Source organism: Thermobia domestica, chromosome 18, assembly GCF_964235325.1.
Source record: "Thermobia domestica chromosome 18, izTheDome1.hap1.1, whole genome shotgun sequence".
NCBI lineage: Eukaryota > Metazoa > Arthropoda > Insecta > Zygentoma > Lepismatidae > Thermobia > Thermobia domestica.
In genome coordinates this window covers 167,894,309-167,912,429 of record NC_137471.1, presented here as the reverse complement: position 1 = coordinate 167,912,429, position 18,121 = coordinate 167,894,309, and the positions used below count along the sequence as shown (strand labels likewise).

Here is an 18,121-nt window from a genome sequence, read left to right as displayed (position 1 = left end):
CAATACAATCAACCCAATATATTAGGTTATTTTTTTCATACAACCAATACAATCAACCCAATACATTAGGTTATTTTTTTCATACAACCAATACAATCAACCCAATATATTAGGTTATTTTTTTCATACAACCAATACAATCAACCCAATATATTAGGTTATTTTTTTCATACAACCAATACAATCAACCCAATACATTAGGTTATTTTTTTCATACAACCAATACAATCAACCCAATATATTAGGTTATTTTTTTCATACAACCAATACAATCAACCCAATATATTAGGTTATTTTTTTCATACAACCAATACAATCAACCCAATACATTAGGTTATTTTTTTCATACAACCAATACAATCAACCCAATATATTAGGTTATTTTTTTCATACAACCAATACAATCAACCCAATATATTAGGTTATTTTTTTCATACAACCAATACAATCAACCCAATACATTAGGTTATTTTTTTCATACAACCAATACAATCAACCCAATATATTAGGTTATTTTTTTCATACAACCAATACAATCAACCCAATATATTAGGTTATTTTTTTCATACAACCAATACAATCAACCCAATACATTAGGTTATTTTTTTCATACAACCAATACAATCAACCCAATATATTAGGTTATTTTTTTCATACAACCAATACAATCAACCCAATATATTAGGTTATTTTTTTCATACAACCAATACAATCAACCCAATATATTAGGTTATTTTTTTCATACAACCAATACAATCAACCCAATACATTAGGTTATTTTTTTCATACAACCAATACAATCAACCCAATATATTAGGTTATTTTTTTCATACAACCAATACAATCAACCCAATATATTAGGTTATTTTTTTCATACAACCAATACAATCAACCCAATACATTAGGTTATTTTTTTCATACAACCAATACAATCAACCCAATATATTAGGTTATTTTTTTCATACAACCAATACAATCAACCCAATATATTAGGTTATTTTTTTCATACAACCAATACAATCAACCCAATACATTAGGTTATTTTTCGACAAAGTTTCCGTATCGGTTGAGGCAGTTATCTCATCGTGAGATGAGTTTGAAGATTAGCTCCTCGTAAAATCCTATCCTTGCATGTTCAGTCACGTTGTCCCGAAGTGTTTCAGTTCCTCCTTTGAAGCAAAGCGATGGCCTTTGAGGTGCTTCTTAAAGAGTCGGAACAGGTGAAAGATACAGTAACGTGATGTTCCTGTTGTCCTGAATCAGTTCCTCTACGCGAACTGTGATCAAATCTGTTGAAAAGCGCTGGATCGGCTAGTGGGCTTCTCGTCGGTGACGTTTTATCTACCAGCCGCCGCAAACGTTCGACACCATTCTGTGACATGCTGACGAGGAATTACAGTTTCCCCGTAAACCTCTACCAAGTTCCGGTCAATTTTAGCAACGGTTATATGTTTTGCTCACACACAGAGAAAAATGCGTTCTCCGCACAGCGGTATATTCTACAAATATACGGTATCCTCTTGCTTACTGCAGAAATCAGTACGGAGCATACGTTATCCGTATGCTACATAGGCACTATCCTTACATGTTACATCATGCCGTTGCAGGATGTCTGACATCTAACAGTTTTCCGTATGTCACATGCATATACTTATGTTACCTTCGTCAGCTATATGTTATATACGTCCATTTTTATGTGAGATCCTGACCGCCTACATTGTTTCATACGGAAAGTACGTGTAGATGGAACACTTATACAGAAAGTGTTATAAAACATGCGTTTTCAGCTATACGTCTGCTTTACGTTGTCCAAAAACTACATGAATTACGCATTTAATCTATCTTTTTAAGTACGCCACCTACATTTTTTTTTCTCTGCAGAAATCGAATCACTGAGCGGACTTCTCCGCGAGACCAATTTTCCAAACGATTTTAATCGAAACGTATTTTCAATTTTTGTTTAACTACAACAAGCACAGCAGCTGACGGGTAGCTGAAAGTCTGCAGAGTTGCCAACTCCATGTATTAAAGTTACCGGACACTTCTTGTTTCTCTATAACAGACGGAACTCCAGAAATATCGGCCTTGTAAGCTCAGTTTCTGATCGTCCCTCGTAGGAAACGAATTCACTTCCGACCTTCCATCAATTTTCTGTTCAACTAACAGTTATTTCTTTCAATACCGCGCATCATTGAAAATCCAAAAGGTTGCATTGTAATTGACATTTTTATCATTCCAGAATTCATTGTAATTTGTTTTAAGTTTCAGGACTCACAGAATTGAGTTGATTTAAAGCAAAACGAGCATGAACTAAAATAAGTCACTGTTAACACGAAAAGGACGCTAATACCATTTTCATGAAATAATATTTTATGCGAAGTTATCCTTTAATTCTTTACTAAAGTAAAAGCTGAGTTCATCCTCTTTTATTAAAATAGATCAGGATATGTAGGTTCGTTAGTACTGATTAGTATAGCGATGGATGGATGAATATCTGAAAGCAGGTTGGAACTGATTAGGGATGGCCACAAAGTTCCGGTTCCGGCGGTCTCAGAGATCCGGTTTTCAGAACCGGTTCTGGAACCGGTTCCAGACCTGGATCCGAAAACCCGGTTCCAGAACCGGATCTTAGGAGCCGGTTCCAGACCTGCATCTGAAAACCCGGTTCCAGAACGGGATCTTAGAAACCGGTTCCAGACCTCGATCCGAAAGCCCCTAAAGACCCTTAAAGGAGGCACAAAGTTCACCTTCAAAACAGTGCAAAGAGGACCATGCGCTTTTGCCCTCCCCGCCCAGACCCGCTTGTGCCCCCAGAAAAAAAAATTTGGTCCACCACTGTGGTTTAGCCAAATGAGTTGGCCAGTTTGCCTGCTTAGCCAATGAGTTAGCCAGTTACCCAGTTTATTTAGCCAAATGAGAGAAGCGGCCGCCGCCTGGGCGCCTACCTGTCGCTTGCACCATTTCATCTAGCACACTGTTCACAGCCCCCCAGCAGCTCGGGTTTAGCGTAGGGATGGTCACGAGTTTCGGGTTCTTGGAGATCTGGTTTTCAGAACCGGTTCCAGACCTGAATCCGAAAACCCAGTTCCAGAACCGGATCTTGGGAACCGGTTCCAGACCTGGATCTGAAAAACCGGTTCCGGAACCGGATCTTCTAGAACCGGATCCGTTCAGACCCGGAAACTGGTTCCACCAGGAATCGGTTCTGGCCATCTCTAGAACTGATACGTTAGTATGTCGACATCTCATACTAAATTTGTTTCAGTATGTTTTTTTATCGACCTACGGAAACCGTATGATGGATTGCCACGGTTATCTTATCTGGTGGGCACTAAAGAAAAAGTGTGTTCCAAACACGTACATCTGTGTAATTCATTATATGTATAATGGATGTAGGACAGGCGTGAAAAGCGCATCCGGAATGACAGAAGAGTTCGCATTTAAACTCGGACGTCACCAGGGATTTAGTCTCAGCCCACACCTTTTAGGAATTGTGATGGACGAACTTACAAGGGATATCCAAGACTTAGCACCATGGAATATGCTCAAATGATATGGTGCTGGTTAGTAAGAGTAAAGTAGCTCTGCAAAAGAAATTAAATGCTTGGAGAGTAGCATTAGAGAGCAAAGGGCTTAGAATTAGTAGAAAAGGCAGTTGTCCTTTCAGGAGAAATGTAATAGAGAATATAAGAATAGAACTTGACGAAAAAGAGGTGGTAAGGACGCAGGAACTCAAATACTTGGGTCGATTCCCGGCGGGAGCTCATGTGGTTCGGGTTCCACGTTAATCAGTAGGTCCACGTCTTATATAGCCTCGCTGCTGAAAAGGCACGTTAAGCTCAAAATCAACTCAACTCAACTCAAATACTTGGGATAAATTCTGCAGAAAAAATGCGGGAATAGAAGATGGAAACAGCAGAATTAGCAGCGATTGGACGAAATGGAGAGAAGCAGCAGGAGTATTGTGTCACTGTATTGCACCAATACGCCTTAAAAGAAAAACTTACAAAACAGTAGTGAGACCTACCTTATTATATGGAGCGGAATATTGGACGACGAAGTAGAGAGAGGAACAGAAATTATATGTTGCGGAAATAAACATGTTGCGGTGGATGTGTGGAGTAACAAAATTAAGGACAAAATTAAGAATGAACGGATCTGGAGAACAGGAAAGTAGTAGAACAACTACAAGAAAGTAGACTGAGATGGTTTGGGCATGTAAGGAGAAGACCTTTGAAGTACGTAGCTCACCGAGTAAATGCTATAAAAGAAGTGAGTGGGAAATGTGCCAGAGTCCAGCCAAATAAGTAGTGGGAAAAGTATGTTAAAAACGATATGGTGCAGTAAGGTATCACAGCAAATATGACACCAGATAAAAACAGATGGAGAACTGCGATCCGAAAGACCGACCCTAGGTACTATATTTTTCACCACTTGCAATATTTTTCACTCAACTTTCTTTGTCCACCTTCGTAAGCATTAGCAACTTGGGATGAGTGTAGGATGTGATATCTAAACAAAAAGTGGTTCGCGACTTTGGAAGTTGCAATGATGATCCATCGTCGGAGGACACAATAATCGTGTTCTGTGCCAACATTATCACAACAGCCGAAGGCTTCATATTGCGAACAAACCAATCAAACATAATGCTACATGATATAGACACTCGAGAAAGCCATCTCACTCGATAACTTATTTTCCGCTACAACGTCATTGCTCTATTCGACTGCAGTAGTCCACTTTTCGTTTAGATAGCACATCCAACATTCATCCCAAGTTGCTAATGCTTACGAAGGTGGGCAAAGAAAGTTGAGTGGAAAATATTGCAAGTGATGAAAAATATAGTTCCTAGGTAGTTTACATACAGTACGTAATAATTGAATTCCAATATTTCAGATTTTATTGTGTTATGGTCTATATTAGTAGACATAAGTATATCATTTAACAAAATGAGCTATATAAACTCCACATTGTTTTCGATTAAAAGAGCAAGGAAAACAAACAACAATAAAAAAGGCGGAAGCGGTTCTTCCAGACCGGAACAGTTCTTTTCGGCACTTTATGAAGCAAATTGAAAGTAATGTCGGAAATAATAATGTATAATATACAACTTTGATGTGAAATTACACTGTTAGTCTTCTTGGCTTGTAGATATGTCTAATGTACATGTGTTTTCGTGAAAATCCGAATTTTCAATATACGAGTATCATTCTCCTAGATTTTCGTAAATAATATAAAGATGTTCTTAAATCTTCCAAATAATTGCAAATAATGTTCAATAAAGTTCATAATTGACTTTTTGAGAACATGCTGATCCTAATTGATATATCACATGACTACCTTTCTATTTCAAAAAAATATCACATATCTCAAAATGGCGGATTTCAAGATGGCAGCGGAGGTTCGTGATCTACTCTGCCCATTCTTCTTTCCCAATATGTGAAACTATCACTGTTTGCATTGTCTATCTTTCACTATTTTTACGATTCAACAGTTTTTTGATATATTTCAATAACATAGCATAGGTCTTCTCCCACCAACTTTGACCCCCTCCCCTTCCGTTTCTTAAGGTGCTCATCCGCTACAACTTTGCTTACACATATATTTTCACATCCTCTATCTGGTGCACTATGTCTCATTCCACAACTCCATTCATCTATTTGGACCCTTCACTTGTTAGAAACAATGTATAGCACATAAGGTAAATATGAATAGAACATTGATAAAAGTCAAGTTGTTTCAGTAAAATCAATAATAATGATAAAGTATCTTCGAATTACCCAGGGTGCCCCACGCGGATGTTACGTGCTTGAATTAAGGTAACTGCAGGTATATACGCCAGTGCAGCTAAATATGCCAAGTGTTGAGTGCTGGGACGTTTCCAATGAAATCCGCTACAATGCGCCTCCAATATCTACCACGGTCTTGGACAAGTCCTGTTTGACGAATACTCCGGGAGACAACAATGAGACCGCCAGTGCAGTGTTGTTTGCTTCGGGAAGGTTCCGTGAGAGGACGTTATTATTTCAATAGAGGTAAAAATCCGTTATTATTGTGCTGCCAAAATGTCTTGAGTCGTGGCAAAAATGCGAACTAAAGCTCACACCCTCACACACCCACGCGTTGAGCCAATAAGGGTTCAGCTGTTGCTAAACGAGAGAAAGCGAGTGGAATTCCTTCAGCCGATAGCAGCGCTTGCAACGGAATACTAGGGATCAACTCAATATAGCATATGTATAGTACCGTGCTAACTCAGAACATTGCCGATTGTTTACAGCAACGTACGCTTTATTTCATGTCCGTCTAAGAATACTTTGTTTTGTAAGTGTAATTTCAGTATTTGTGATTCCATAGCTACTAAACCAATACCAAGCATGGTGCAGCGACATATGCCAGGGCTTGTGCAGGACTGACTGCACAAGACAAAGATGTTTTTACTTGTCCCACATGTTGCATATAATTTCGATGTATTTTTTTAAGTCCCAGTACAGTGACACTGTTTGTTTATCTTCTTAGGGACTATAATTCTTTTCAGTTTGAAACTTCATTTCAACTTTGGAAATTATCGTTTTACATTTTATCCTTTTATCTTCATCTTGTACTTGGTACTTCTTCTTCTTTTTCTTTTTTTTATCACCTATGTTCTGTAGTAATATTTGACTTTGTATAATACATACGATGTAAGCAGTTGCAAGATTTATTACACGTTCCTAGTAGTATCCCAGACTTGGCGTAATTACCTGCACGTGTTGGTAAATACGCCACTTTGTAACACTTTTTATTTTACCTTGGGTACAAAATAGAAGTGAGTCGCGTCATTGCCACATTGTCACACTTCTTTTCTACACGCGGAAAAGGCTACTCTGCAATACACATGTCTTGTTCTTTGTGTTTCATGAAAATTAATTCCCTAAACATCAAACACTCTTAACATGCCGTATTTACCTGCACCAATCTTATTTCATAACTGGATTTTGAATCTCCAGACTCGATTTAGCACGAAACGTGACTTTTAACCTGATCATGTAACAAAGTCTAGTTGTTATGGCAGACCGGATAGCTCCTTTCATCGAAACAATGTAGCTTGAAACAGGGAATAAATGAAACTGTTAAGAGCATTATTTAAAAAGTATAAGCAAAATCCTAGATGATCGAAATACGAAACTGTTATTTTTTTCCATCAAAATTAGCTATATTTGTTGTTGGTGTTATTTAGCTTCCCCTTTTAGACATGGATCTAGAATTTAATGTGGAATCCCAACCAACGTAATAGGTTCAAATTTCGTAAGGCTCTCTAGTCGGGATCACGTAGACCAAAAGCCCACGCGCTTGCTACTAGACTAGTGGCGAGGACAACTAGTGATGTTGCAGCATCATCAGCTAAGGTGCATATGTGTTGTACTTACAGTTAATTTTGACTTGTTTCAATACAGAGATTTCATTATATGCTAGAGCTTGGCATGGGGAACTATGACTTGTTTTTTTAATCATATACTAGCATACATTAACCGCTTCGTTGGGTTGAAATAAATAATTTAAATGCACACTGATATTGCTCATTTTGGAACATTTTAATCTATGTCATCCCTCCTCATACCCCAAGTGTCAGGGCTGAAAATTGACTTAAACAGCATCAGAAGTCTCATTGTTCATTTCGGCAACCACAAGAAATACAGGGTGAGTCAAAAGTCCTTGGATACCTGCATAAGTTTGAACACCAACGGGAAAAGTAAAAAGTGATGATGGGAACAGAGGTTTGATGAGAGGCCGCAACTTCTGGAGTGAATGTCATTCATGGCCGCCATCTTGAAATCCGCCATTTTGGATTCAAGTCAATTATTTAAAATGGGAAGGACATCAAATAACACTAGATTGAGCTCAGGAATTTAGTGACGTAATTTGTTTTTTTTCCTATCTTGTACAGTTTAGAAGTTATTAATGTTCAAAGGTGGGAAATTACCTTGATACTGAATGCTACAACACATGTTCTACGTGTTGTCCATCCCGTGCAATGCACAACTGTAGTCGCCGCAGCCACTCTGACTGCACACGGAGAATATCTCCTGAAATTTGGTCACAGGCTTGCTGGATGCGTTCCTCCAGGTGTCTCAAATCACGGATTGTCTCAGCATACACTATCTGCTTAAGATGTCCCCATACATAAAAATCAAGGGACGTTAAGTCAGGGGATCTGGGCGGCCACTCCACGGGACCACGGCGACCAATCCACTTCCCTGACAGTTGTTTAGCCAACCATTCACGGACACCAAGTCCATAGTGTGGAGGGGCTCCATCGTGCTGAAAATAAGATGGGAAAATGCCGTCAGCGTTCAGTGTGGCAGGGAACACATGGTTCTGCAGCAGCATCAGATACTGTGGTGCAGTTAAGGTGTTGTAAATGAAAAATAGCAAAATGATGCGGGTGTCCCATATGCCACACCACACTATCACCTTCGCTGGACTATGATCTCGACTCGGGTCAACCCAGTTCGGATTTGCGTGACACCAGTATCACCGTTCAAAGTGAAATACGCCTCGTCGCGGAACAGTATGCCCTTGGCAAACGCAGGATCCAGTTCGTGTTGTTCAGTAGCCCACATGCAGAACACCAACCGGCGATCAGGGTTATCCTCTTTCAGTTTATGTTGCATGTGCAGCTTGTAAGGATGCCACTGATTGGCGTGCAATATCCGGACAACGGAGGATTCGCTTATTGCACATCCTAGGGACACACGACGGGTACTTCGTTTAGGACTTTTCAGAAACGACGCAACAATCGCCGTTGCAGTTTCCTCATTGGTGGCAGTCTTTGGTCGCCCACTACGTGCCCTATCTTGAACAGAGCCCGTCTCCCGGAATTTGGTGATCACGTGAGCCACCGTGCTGTGCGATACCAGTTCTCTGTCTGGGTGCCGTCTGTTGTAGTCAGCTGCTATTGTTCCGTAGCTGCGTTCCCCTGATATAAGGATGATTTCGATCCTCTGTTCACGTGTCAGACTCATTTTAGATCACCTGGAACAAAGAGAGAACTGGGTCAGTATCAAGGTAATTTCCCACCTTTGAACATGAATAACTTCTAAACTGTACACGACAGGAAAAAAACAAATTACACCACTAAATTTCTGTGCTCAAGCTAGTGTTATTTGATGTATCATACACCCCCTTCCCATTTAGAAAAAATGACTTGAATCCAAAATGGCGGATTTCAAGATAGCGGCCATGAATGACATACACTCCAAAAGTTGCGGCCCCTCATCAAACCTCTGTTCCCATCATCACTTTTTACTTTTCCCATCGATTTTCAAACTTATGCAGATGTCCAACGACTTTTGACTCACCCTGTATAGATTCAACAGTAGTATCTGTCTTTTTGACCATATATATATATACATATATATTTCCCCAACCCCCATGTTGCAGGTCATGGCATCGGAAGTGTCACCGTTCATCTCAGCGATCTCAAAAAATGTGGAGTGAGCACTAATATCGGTTATTTTCGATGATTTTTAAATATCTCTTCCTCCCCCTCCTCCAAGTAGTGGGTTTGAATTTTGATTTAAACGGGATCGAAAGTTCCACTGTTCATCTAAGGGATCCAGAAAACTATAAATTCGACACTGATAGTGGCCATTTTCGATCATTTTTATATATCTCTTTCTTGCCCTCCCCAAGTGGCGGGGTTGATTTTAGATTTAAACCGGATCGGAAATGTCACTGTTCATCTGAATGATCCCGAAAACTATGGATTAGACATGGTCATTTTCGACCATTATTATATATAGCTCCCCCTACCCCTCCTTCTTGCTGCGACACACGGCATTAGAATTGTCACTGTTAATCTCAGCTACTCCTAAAACTATGGATTCGCCACTAATATTAGTCATTTTCGAACATTTTTAAATGTTTATCCCCCTCCCCTAAGTTCAAAATAGCATCAGATGTGTCACTGTTTCTCCCATCGACCCCGAAAACTATGGATTAAACACTAATATCGGTCATTTTTGATCATTTTGAAATTTCTCTCCCTCTCCCCCGCCCCGACGTTGCATCGTCAAACTGAATAGCGTAAAGCAATTCCTGCCCGTAAACTCATGTATGTTGAAAATTTGATCACGATTAAGTTTTATTTACTTTTTTCTGTCCCCCTCCTCCCCCAACCTAATTTCTACTGTCAAAGTAAATAGCTAAAAACACTCCCAGGCCAGAACCGCATCTACGTTGGAAATTTGATCGAGATCGGTCGGGCGGTTCAAGAGATTAAGAGTAACAAACATAGTCACTTTCAATTTTATAATATAGACTAGTAGAATACCCGTTCTTAACACGGGGAGAAACGTTTCATTTTAGACATAAAGTGTTGAATTTGGTGGACAGTAATATCGGTCATTTTCTATCATTTTATATATATATCCCTCTGCGCAAGTTAAATATCTCCCCTCCGTCAAAATGAAATGATAGAAAACATCCCAGACCCGAACTTCAACTATGTTGAAAATTTGATCGTGATGGATCGAGTCGTTAAAGATGTATGACATCACTTTCATTTACAAATCTAATTCTGAAAGAACCAAATCCCACCTGCATTTGAATCTCCATTTAAGGCAGCGGGGGTCTACGATAGGAAGGATTTTGGCATCCAATTTTGTTTTCCATGTGATACCAAATGTACAAGTATACTAGTGAGTATGCACTGCAACCATGTGGAAAAATCGTTTATCTGTGCCTAAACGTAATCATGTGACATATCTTCATATTTTGTATTTTTTGCAATATGTTTGTGTATTTATATTGTAATGAAAGTAAAAAAATATCTGAAAGTAACCTACATTGCTATTGCTATTGTTTTAATATATTTGATGTTGCCGTAGAAAACAAATTGGACAAGATTGAAACGTCTCTCTAGACTTGACTACCTGGCGCTTCTGGTTGTAGCCCAACACCAGTCCTTCGATATTATCAACAGAATCATATTGCCTGTCAACAGAGGACAACGTAAGTATGAGACAATGCTGATATAAATAGCTCATATCATCTGAAACTAAATGCATAATATCAAAATTAATCTCTTAAATTACAATTTAGATTAAGTGTTTTATACTTATGGGTAGTCTACATACCTAAAAAGTTTCGTTTTCCTTGGATTTTCTACTTATTATACAAAATGAAGACACAAATTTTCAAAATAGAAACAGACATAGGCAACAAACGCGTTTAAGCAATTACAAACCTAAATAATGTGTATGATGTTTCCGGAACTTTTGGAGATATAAAATTGCTGTAAAAAGCATGGAAGTCCTCATATCCTTTAAAAACCATTAACGAGATTGGATGTGATAGTTAATTTTAAAAAAAAATCGAAGTAAAACACTAAAAATAAAGGGCCTTGTGCTGAGTCGTTCTGATGCGCGATTAGAGCCATACTAAAGAGTTGGATTAATATATTTTTCCTACAGTAGTCAGGCCTTTAATATCACACTAATCATACATCAAAACGACTCTGCATAAGGCGGAGAATGTTCAATTCTTTTTCCACCATATCATGGCTATAGTATTTTACAAAAGATTTACTTTTAGTGTTCATTCCACAATCCTTATCACTTTAATTATGTTAAATTATTGATATGCAAGGATACAAAATTTGCAATTTGGTGATACTGTAGCATGCCTAGACTGTGACACTGATTAATAACATTCGTATTGTGAGCTTTCGTTAAATATGTGGATTTAAAATATGCAATAATATGATAAAATAACATTAAAAATAAAACTTAAAGTTAATGTAGTTATATTGAAGAATATATTGAACAATGGTCATGTGTTGATATTTGTGCAGTACAATTTGTAGGATACACCTTATTTGAGGGAAAAAGTCTCTAATGAAAATGAGTATAATATAAAAGTTGATAACATAGAGAATAAAATAGTATTCTGCAGCAAAATGAAATAAAATAGCATTTCTAGTTTATAGGCAGTTTTTGCCCTTTAGCGTATGGTAGCACATGCCCTTTAGGCTATGTTAATGATACTGAATTATTATGGAAGATTTGTTGGACTGAGAATATGGTGGGAAAGAAAAAACATGTGGAAACTTAAAGAACACGATATTATTTAAGACAACCTTACATGGCTTTGGATCAAATCTGGAACACATCATGATAAATATTCTTTCTACCATTCCTGTAATAGCATTCCATACTTTTAATAGTCTTTCTCAACCTGTTAAACTTAAGCTTTTAGGCTTGTTCAAGCTTCCACATATATGAATGGAAATCTAACCAAGGATATAGAAAACCCACTACTTCCTCGATTCCATACTTTTAATAGTCTTTCTCAAGCTGTTAAACCTAACCTTTTACGCTTGTTCAAGCTTCCATATACATGAATGGAGATCTAACCAAGGATATAGAAAACTCACTAGTTCCTCGATTCCATTCTTTTAATAGTCTTTCTCAAGCTGTTAAACCTAACCTTTTACGCTTGTTCAAGCTTGCATATGCATGAATAGAGATCTTACCAAGGATATAGAAAACCCACTACTTCCTCCATTCCATACTTTTAATAGCAGAGAATTTAAGCCAGGTCTCTGATTTACTGTCTGTTGCATTAGCACTCGATTTCCAGAAGAATGAAGTTTTACGACAGAGCTTCATGGCATCGCGTGGAAACTAAATAATTTAAAATGTATTTCTAGTAAGTTTATACAGACTCATTTCTTTGAAAATGACTCAAGAATAGTTCTTCTGTCTGAAAATTAGTTTCTACGGTTGTTGGGTTAACAAGTAGTAACAATCCCGTGCCGTAAGCGTCGGTGAACCAACGATGGGCAACTAGCGATATTTCGCCAAACATTGGGGAGCCTCAGCGACGATCCGTAGTAGCCCAACCTCCGTTTCGGAAATTATATCCCCAGCGGCAGAGACGAGACGAATTGCCAATGAAGCACAAAAAACTCACCCAAAATATGTTAAATTGCCAATATGTGGGATTTGTTTACATTAAGGTGAATCTAAAAAGCATTAAAGAAAGAGTACACCTGGGTGGGCGCGAGCCATTACCCTTAATAAAGAAAACCTAGCTTATAGACGGACAAATCGTTGAGGTCTCTTTAAATTCGCCGATCAGAGTGCTCCCTTAACCATGTATATTCGACGATAACCGCTTGAGATAAGATAAAATGCATTCTCCATGTAATTTTATAGAAAAATGACGCACGTCTATTTACTTTATTTCATATATGTCCCATATTCACTTTCTAATGATGGGCGACAGCTGCTATCCAAATTCATATAATTATACGCACTCATCTCAAGATTTTTAACTTCGTGATGTAGAGGCAGGGTTTACTCTTGACCTCTGGTGCTTACTTTAGGAACAATTAGTCAGGAAAAAACAATATATTAATAATAACCGCATGTACATGATTAGCGATACCGGTATTTCGTGTTGGAACCTTCGCGATTCTCCGTGAAGAATCGAAGGAGCGCGGATTAAAGTAATGTTCTCGCTGCAACGCAGTGGCTGCCACTAGCGGAAATCCTTGGAGGTGTTGCTATATCGACGACCAACATTTAGCGGAAAGTGGGCCACAAGGTGTTGGCGACGTTTACGGCACGGGGAAGGCTGTAACCATGTGAAGGGGAAATGGGAGCTTATATTCACAAACGATTTCCTGCGCACCTAAATCTTATGTGTTTAAAACTTCAACGTTTACAGCAAATGAAGACCCTTTATACTAGGTTGGTAAGAAATTTAACTCCAAACTACAATATCTGGTTATTCAAAATAATCGACGTCTACAACTTCACAATTTGTCATTGCATAGCCAACCATTGGATTCCGTAGCGAAAGAAACCTAAAATATGTGACACAAATAAATCCTCAACCGAATATTGGACAACAAACTACTGAGAGAAAGACTTCTCTCCCAAGAAATGTTCGAGATCCCGGATGAGTTAGTCGCCAATAGGAAAGATATCGTAGGAGTATGGAACCGTGCAAGTCATGAATAGTCCGCAACAGCATTTACTGCAATATGAGAACATTACATCTATTGCTGGATACTTGCTGATACATTTCATGAAGTTTGTCATTGTCACGATCAGTATTCATATTTCATTTTGCCTCGAATAGCTTTCACCACTATGATTTAAGAACCTACTTTGGACGTTAATTATGATCCATCCAATGCCCTTACAGTCTATGATTTCCATAGCAGATCCATCTTTATTTGAAGGGACAACCCAATGCAGAAAACCTCCCTGGTTATTCATTCGGCTTCACAGAACTGCGAACCTTTACACACCAAATCTTCTTGGCTGATGTTAACTCATGCATCGGAATTTGTTAGGTTAGTGATTGCACGGAGGCGCCAAAAAACAGTAGGATAAGGTATGCATTACTCGTCCGGAATAGCAATTACCACTTTCCGAGGGTCCGCAACCACAATGTTCTTAAGGATATCATTCGAACATGATTTTCGTCGCTAGTCATGTGGCTCATTTGCAATATTGTTTCCGGAACGAAACCCGACAAACCAATGGCGAATAATAAATTCACTCTCCAATTTCTGACTTAACTGCACTGTTATATATTTCTCGGGGGGACACTGTTGAATGTCTGACTTTCAATTAGTGAAGTAAATTCGTCGCAATTGTGTATGATTGATTATGCAATTTCATATGATCATGTTCAAGAACTCACAATCTCCTGAATGTCTTTTTTACTCTCCAATTTCATATGATCATGTTCAAGAACTCACAATCTCCTGAATGTCTTTTTTACTCTCGCCGGTTTGCTGCACATGTACTGAGTTTATAACATCAGACAAGTAACCATAGAGATTCCTGTGTTGTCCTGTTGAGGCCACCGTACGTCAAAGATGACATTTCACTAGCACTAACCTAATAATAGAAGATGGACGTTTTTATTTAAAAAAATAAACCACGTGAATATACTAGTACTTTGTAGACCACAAAACTAGTGTTTGATGATTTATTTTCAACATTGACATTCATATTTTGCCAGACAGGCGTCCCAGTTTATTTTGGCGGAAGGCTCACTAAATCCTATTTCCATTTAAAAGTGAAACAAGAATGAAATTTCAGTTTAACGTCCCACACTTATGCTGTTTAGGCTAAATGAAAAAATGGGTGATTAATAAAAGGAAATGACTGTGAAATTTAATTTTTGTGCTCTGCCAGCGAGAATCAAACACGAAACCACATGTAACAACAGCACACGTATTAACCACTAGACCAACGGTAAGAGCTTTGAATGTTAAATAACTGTTATACTTTTCTTCAGATAACACTTAAAATATATCCGACAAATCAAGAAATTTATAGTTATTTCTAGTAACTTGTGAGAGAAAACACTGCCTAATTTTCCATATAATAATTACTGAAATATTGATTAATCATAATTTTTATTACTCTCAAATTCCTAACTAAATACACGAAGTTATGAGTTTATTTCTTTGCTATTGTATGCAATTGCCTGACTTTAATCAAGTTTCTTTTAGTATTTCAAGTATCTATAAGATAAGATTTTGTACCCCATCAAAATGCCCATTTAAATAACATGGAGAATGATATAAATAGTTAACCTAAACGAACCTAATATAAAAATAAATAAGCGAAATTGTAACATTCTGTAAACTAACGTAATCTAACCTAAACTAATCTAAGCTCACTTAAACTAAAATAAACTAAAGAAGCTAACCTAAACTAACCTAATGGGAACAGAAATCACGCGAGAATTATAACAGCTTTTAATAAAATGGCTGGACTCCTTCTGCTAAACATACCCCTCGGAATGTCTTTCAACTTCTATTAAAATTTAAGAGCAACGAGACTGAACAAATTAAACAATGAATAATATTGTTCGCAAAAAAAGATATTAGCTTTCGATGTGCTAGCGAAATGTTACATTTTTATGAGTGTTTACATTAACATTATTAATTGACATTTCAGCTATGAATTATGTATTTAACCTATTCATAGAAGCAGCCGTTGCACTCCCGATGACGATTATGGAAATATTCTTAGGTTATTTTTCTCAGCAAGGTCCACTTTCATCTTGGAAATTATGTCCTATTGCGAAAGGTAAGCCATTCATTATCACTAGTGTTTAAATAAGTTATATAAATAGGTAACCACAAAAAAGGAACTATTTAGACCTAACATCAAAAATAACATTCATTGTAGTCAAATGCATGAGGCCAGAATTGGAAGAAAATCTAAACGTTTATGTACAGCAATTTGTGTTTTCGTGCAATCCTTGTTACACTCGATGAAGGACACTGTTGTTGGAAGATCTCTAACTTTTAAGAGAAGGCACACACTCTATTGAAATTAGCTTGGAGAATTAAATTACAGTATGAGGATAACTACACACAAGTTTTGCTCAATAGCCACATTATTACTTCTATATTTTTATAATCAGTTTTTAGAGCCAGATTGTGTGAGTTACCGATCAAGCACCAAATGATGTATCGGGGAAGAACAAAGAAAGGCTGAAAGAGCATTCATCATCATCACCATTCAAAGTATGTTCTTTAAGTCCTAGAATTCATAGGAACCAGAATACCAAGTCCAGCAGCAGTGGAACAAAACGCCTGAACAGCAACACTGATAGAAAGGGGAGAGGCGACCGAAAACAAAATGCCCATCAGGTCATCCACTGGTAGAGAAATGTGCTCTTCTGTAATATTTTCCCTTGTACAAGCTTTACTTTTAACAGACTTAAATCTCATTTAAACTATTCACTGAAGAAAACAATACATTTATTGTAAAATATATTAATTTGTAACAATCAACTATCACCAACTATCAATTTCGGCAATAAGAAAAACTTACGTAAACTATTAACAAATTTCGGTTTCGATGGTTCCTGTGATGAGATTCATTGCAAACTGTAGTGAACACTGATAATTGCTGCTTTGGAACTCTGGTAGTCCTCTCTGATAGGGTGTTCGGTGGTAGATTCAAAATCTTTTGTTACAGAGTGCTGGTTAGCTATCACCTGGCTCTGAAAAGGGCCGGACGTTTGGACAACCTTGGGTGAAGTAAAATTCAGAGTATCATGGTGTCTTTAGGAAACCTCCGATGTCGTCTGAAGAGTGGCACAAAAATGTTGTATAATGAGCACTGATCTCCGTGTCGTTCCTTCCGCTGTGACAGGATACACCGTCACGTATTCAGCCTTAATTGAGATGATCATACTGGTAACAGATCCCACGGGTTAATAGTTTAGGGTCTTACTTTTCTTCCTCTGGAATAGCGCTCCGGATGAAGTGAGTGTGTATATCTATTCTGGATCATAGGTGAAAACCTTGAGCAGAGGACCAAGACCTTAGCTGGATCGGTTTTCTTACGTTACGGAAACGCGTATTCCGCTGAAGTTCGTATTCAATGAACTGTACAGACAAATTGATGATTACTTCAAATATCACAGAAGTCAAAGTGGGATTCTTTCTGATGTTAGGACTGGTGGTATCTCGTTACGCAGTGGGGTTTCCGTTGTGGGACCAGTGAGATGGACCATTGCCTCAATCTGGCAAATAAGTCTTCATGAGCTTAGACGTTTAAGGAAAGCCGTTTGTTGCGGTTTTCCTGACCACAGAAGAGAAGATTGTTTAGAAAGATTAGCTATGTAACCGCACAAGTTGCATATTGTTCAACCACCAGAAATAACTGATAATATTTATACATTATTCCCATTGAAATCCTTAGATACTGACGTACTAGTTCTATGCAGGAAATATTTTACTATCGTCTGGATGTACGCATAATACGTGGCAATCATTTATCTCACTGAACCGTTGTAAATAAACTTAGCGATTTTTGTACCTCCGATGGTTGTCGAGAAAAGTTTGGAATTCTGTAATCTAAATGTATCCTCTTGATTGTATACAACCATATAGTTGTAGTATTTGTGAGATCATCAGGAGTGAGATCATGCTTACCGGAAAGCAATATAAGGAGGTATACAACCCATTAAATCCATGTCTTCAACAGTAATGAATTTGTTACATTATAATATTTAAATACTATGGAATCACAACGTAGATCCCAATAAGATCGTGTGCTGTTCCCTTTCATCTACTTCTGGAGCTATTTGT

The 18,121-nt window shown here is 37.9% G+C and overlaps 1 protein-coding gene across 4 annotated transcripts in view; it reads left to right on the top strand.

Annotated features, from left to right (window-relative positions):
* LOC145675914 (sodium- and chloride-dependent glycine transporter 2-like) overlaps window positions 1-18,121 on the top strand; it is a 158,438-nt gene that overhangs the window by 20,417 nt on the left and 119,900 nt on the right. For all 4 annotated transcript variants that reach the window (XM_081746712.1, XM_081746714.1, XM_081746713.1 and 1 more), the window contains 2 exons: window positions 10,869-10,992; window positions 15,972-16,103. In XM_081746712.1, coding sequence (XP_081602838.1) covers window positions 10,869-10,992; window positions 15,972-16,103 — 256 coding nt within the window. The remainder of the gene's footprint in view (window positions 1-10,868; window positions 10,993-15,971; window positions 16,104-18,121) is intronic.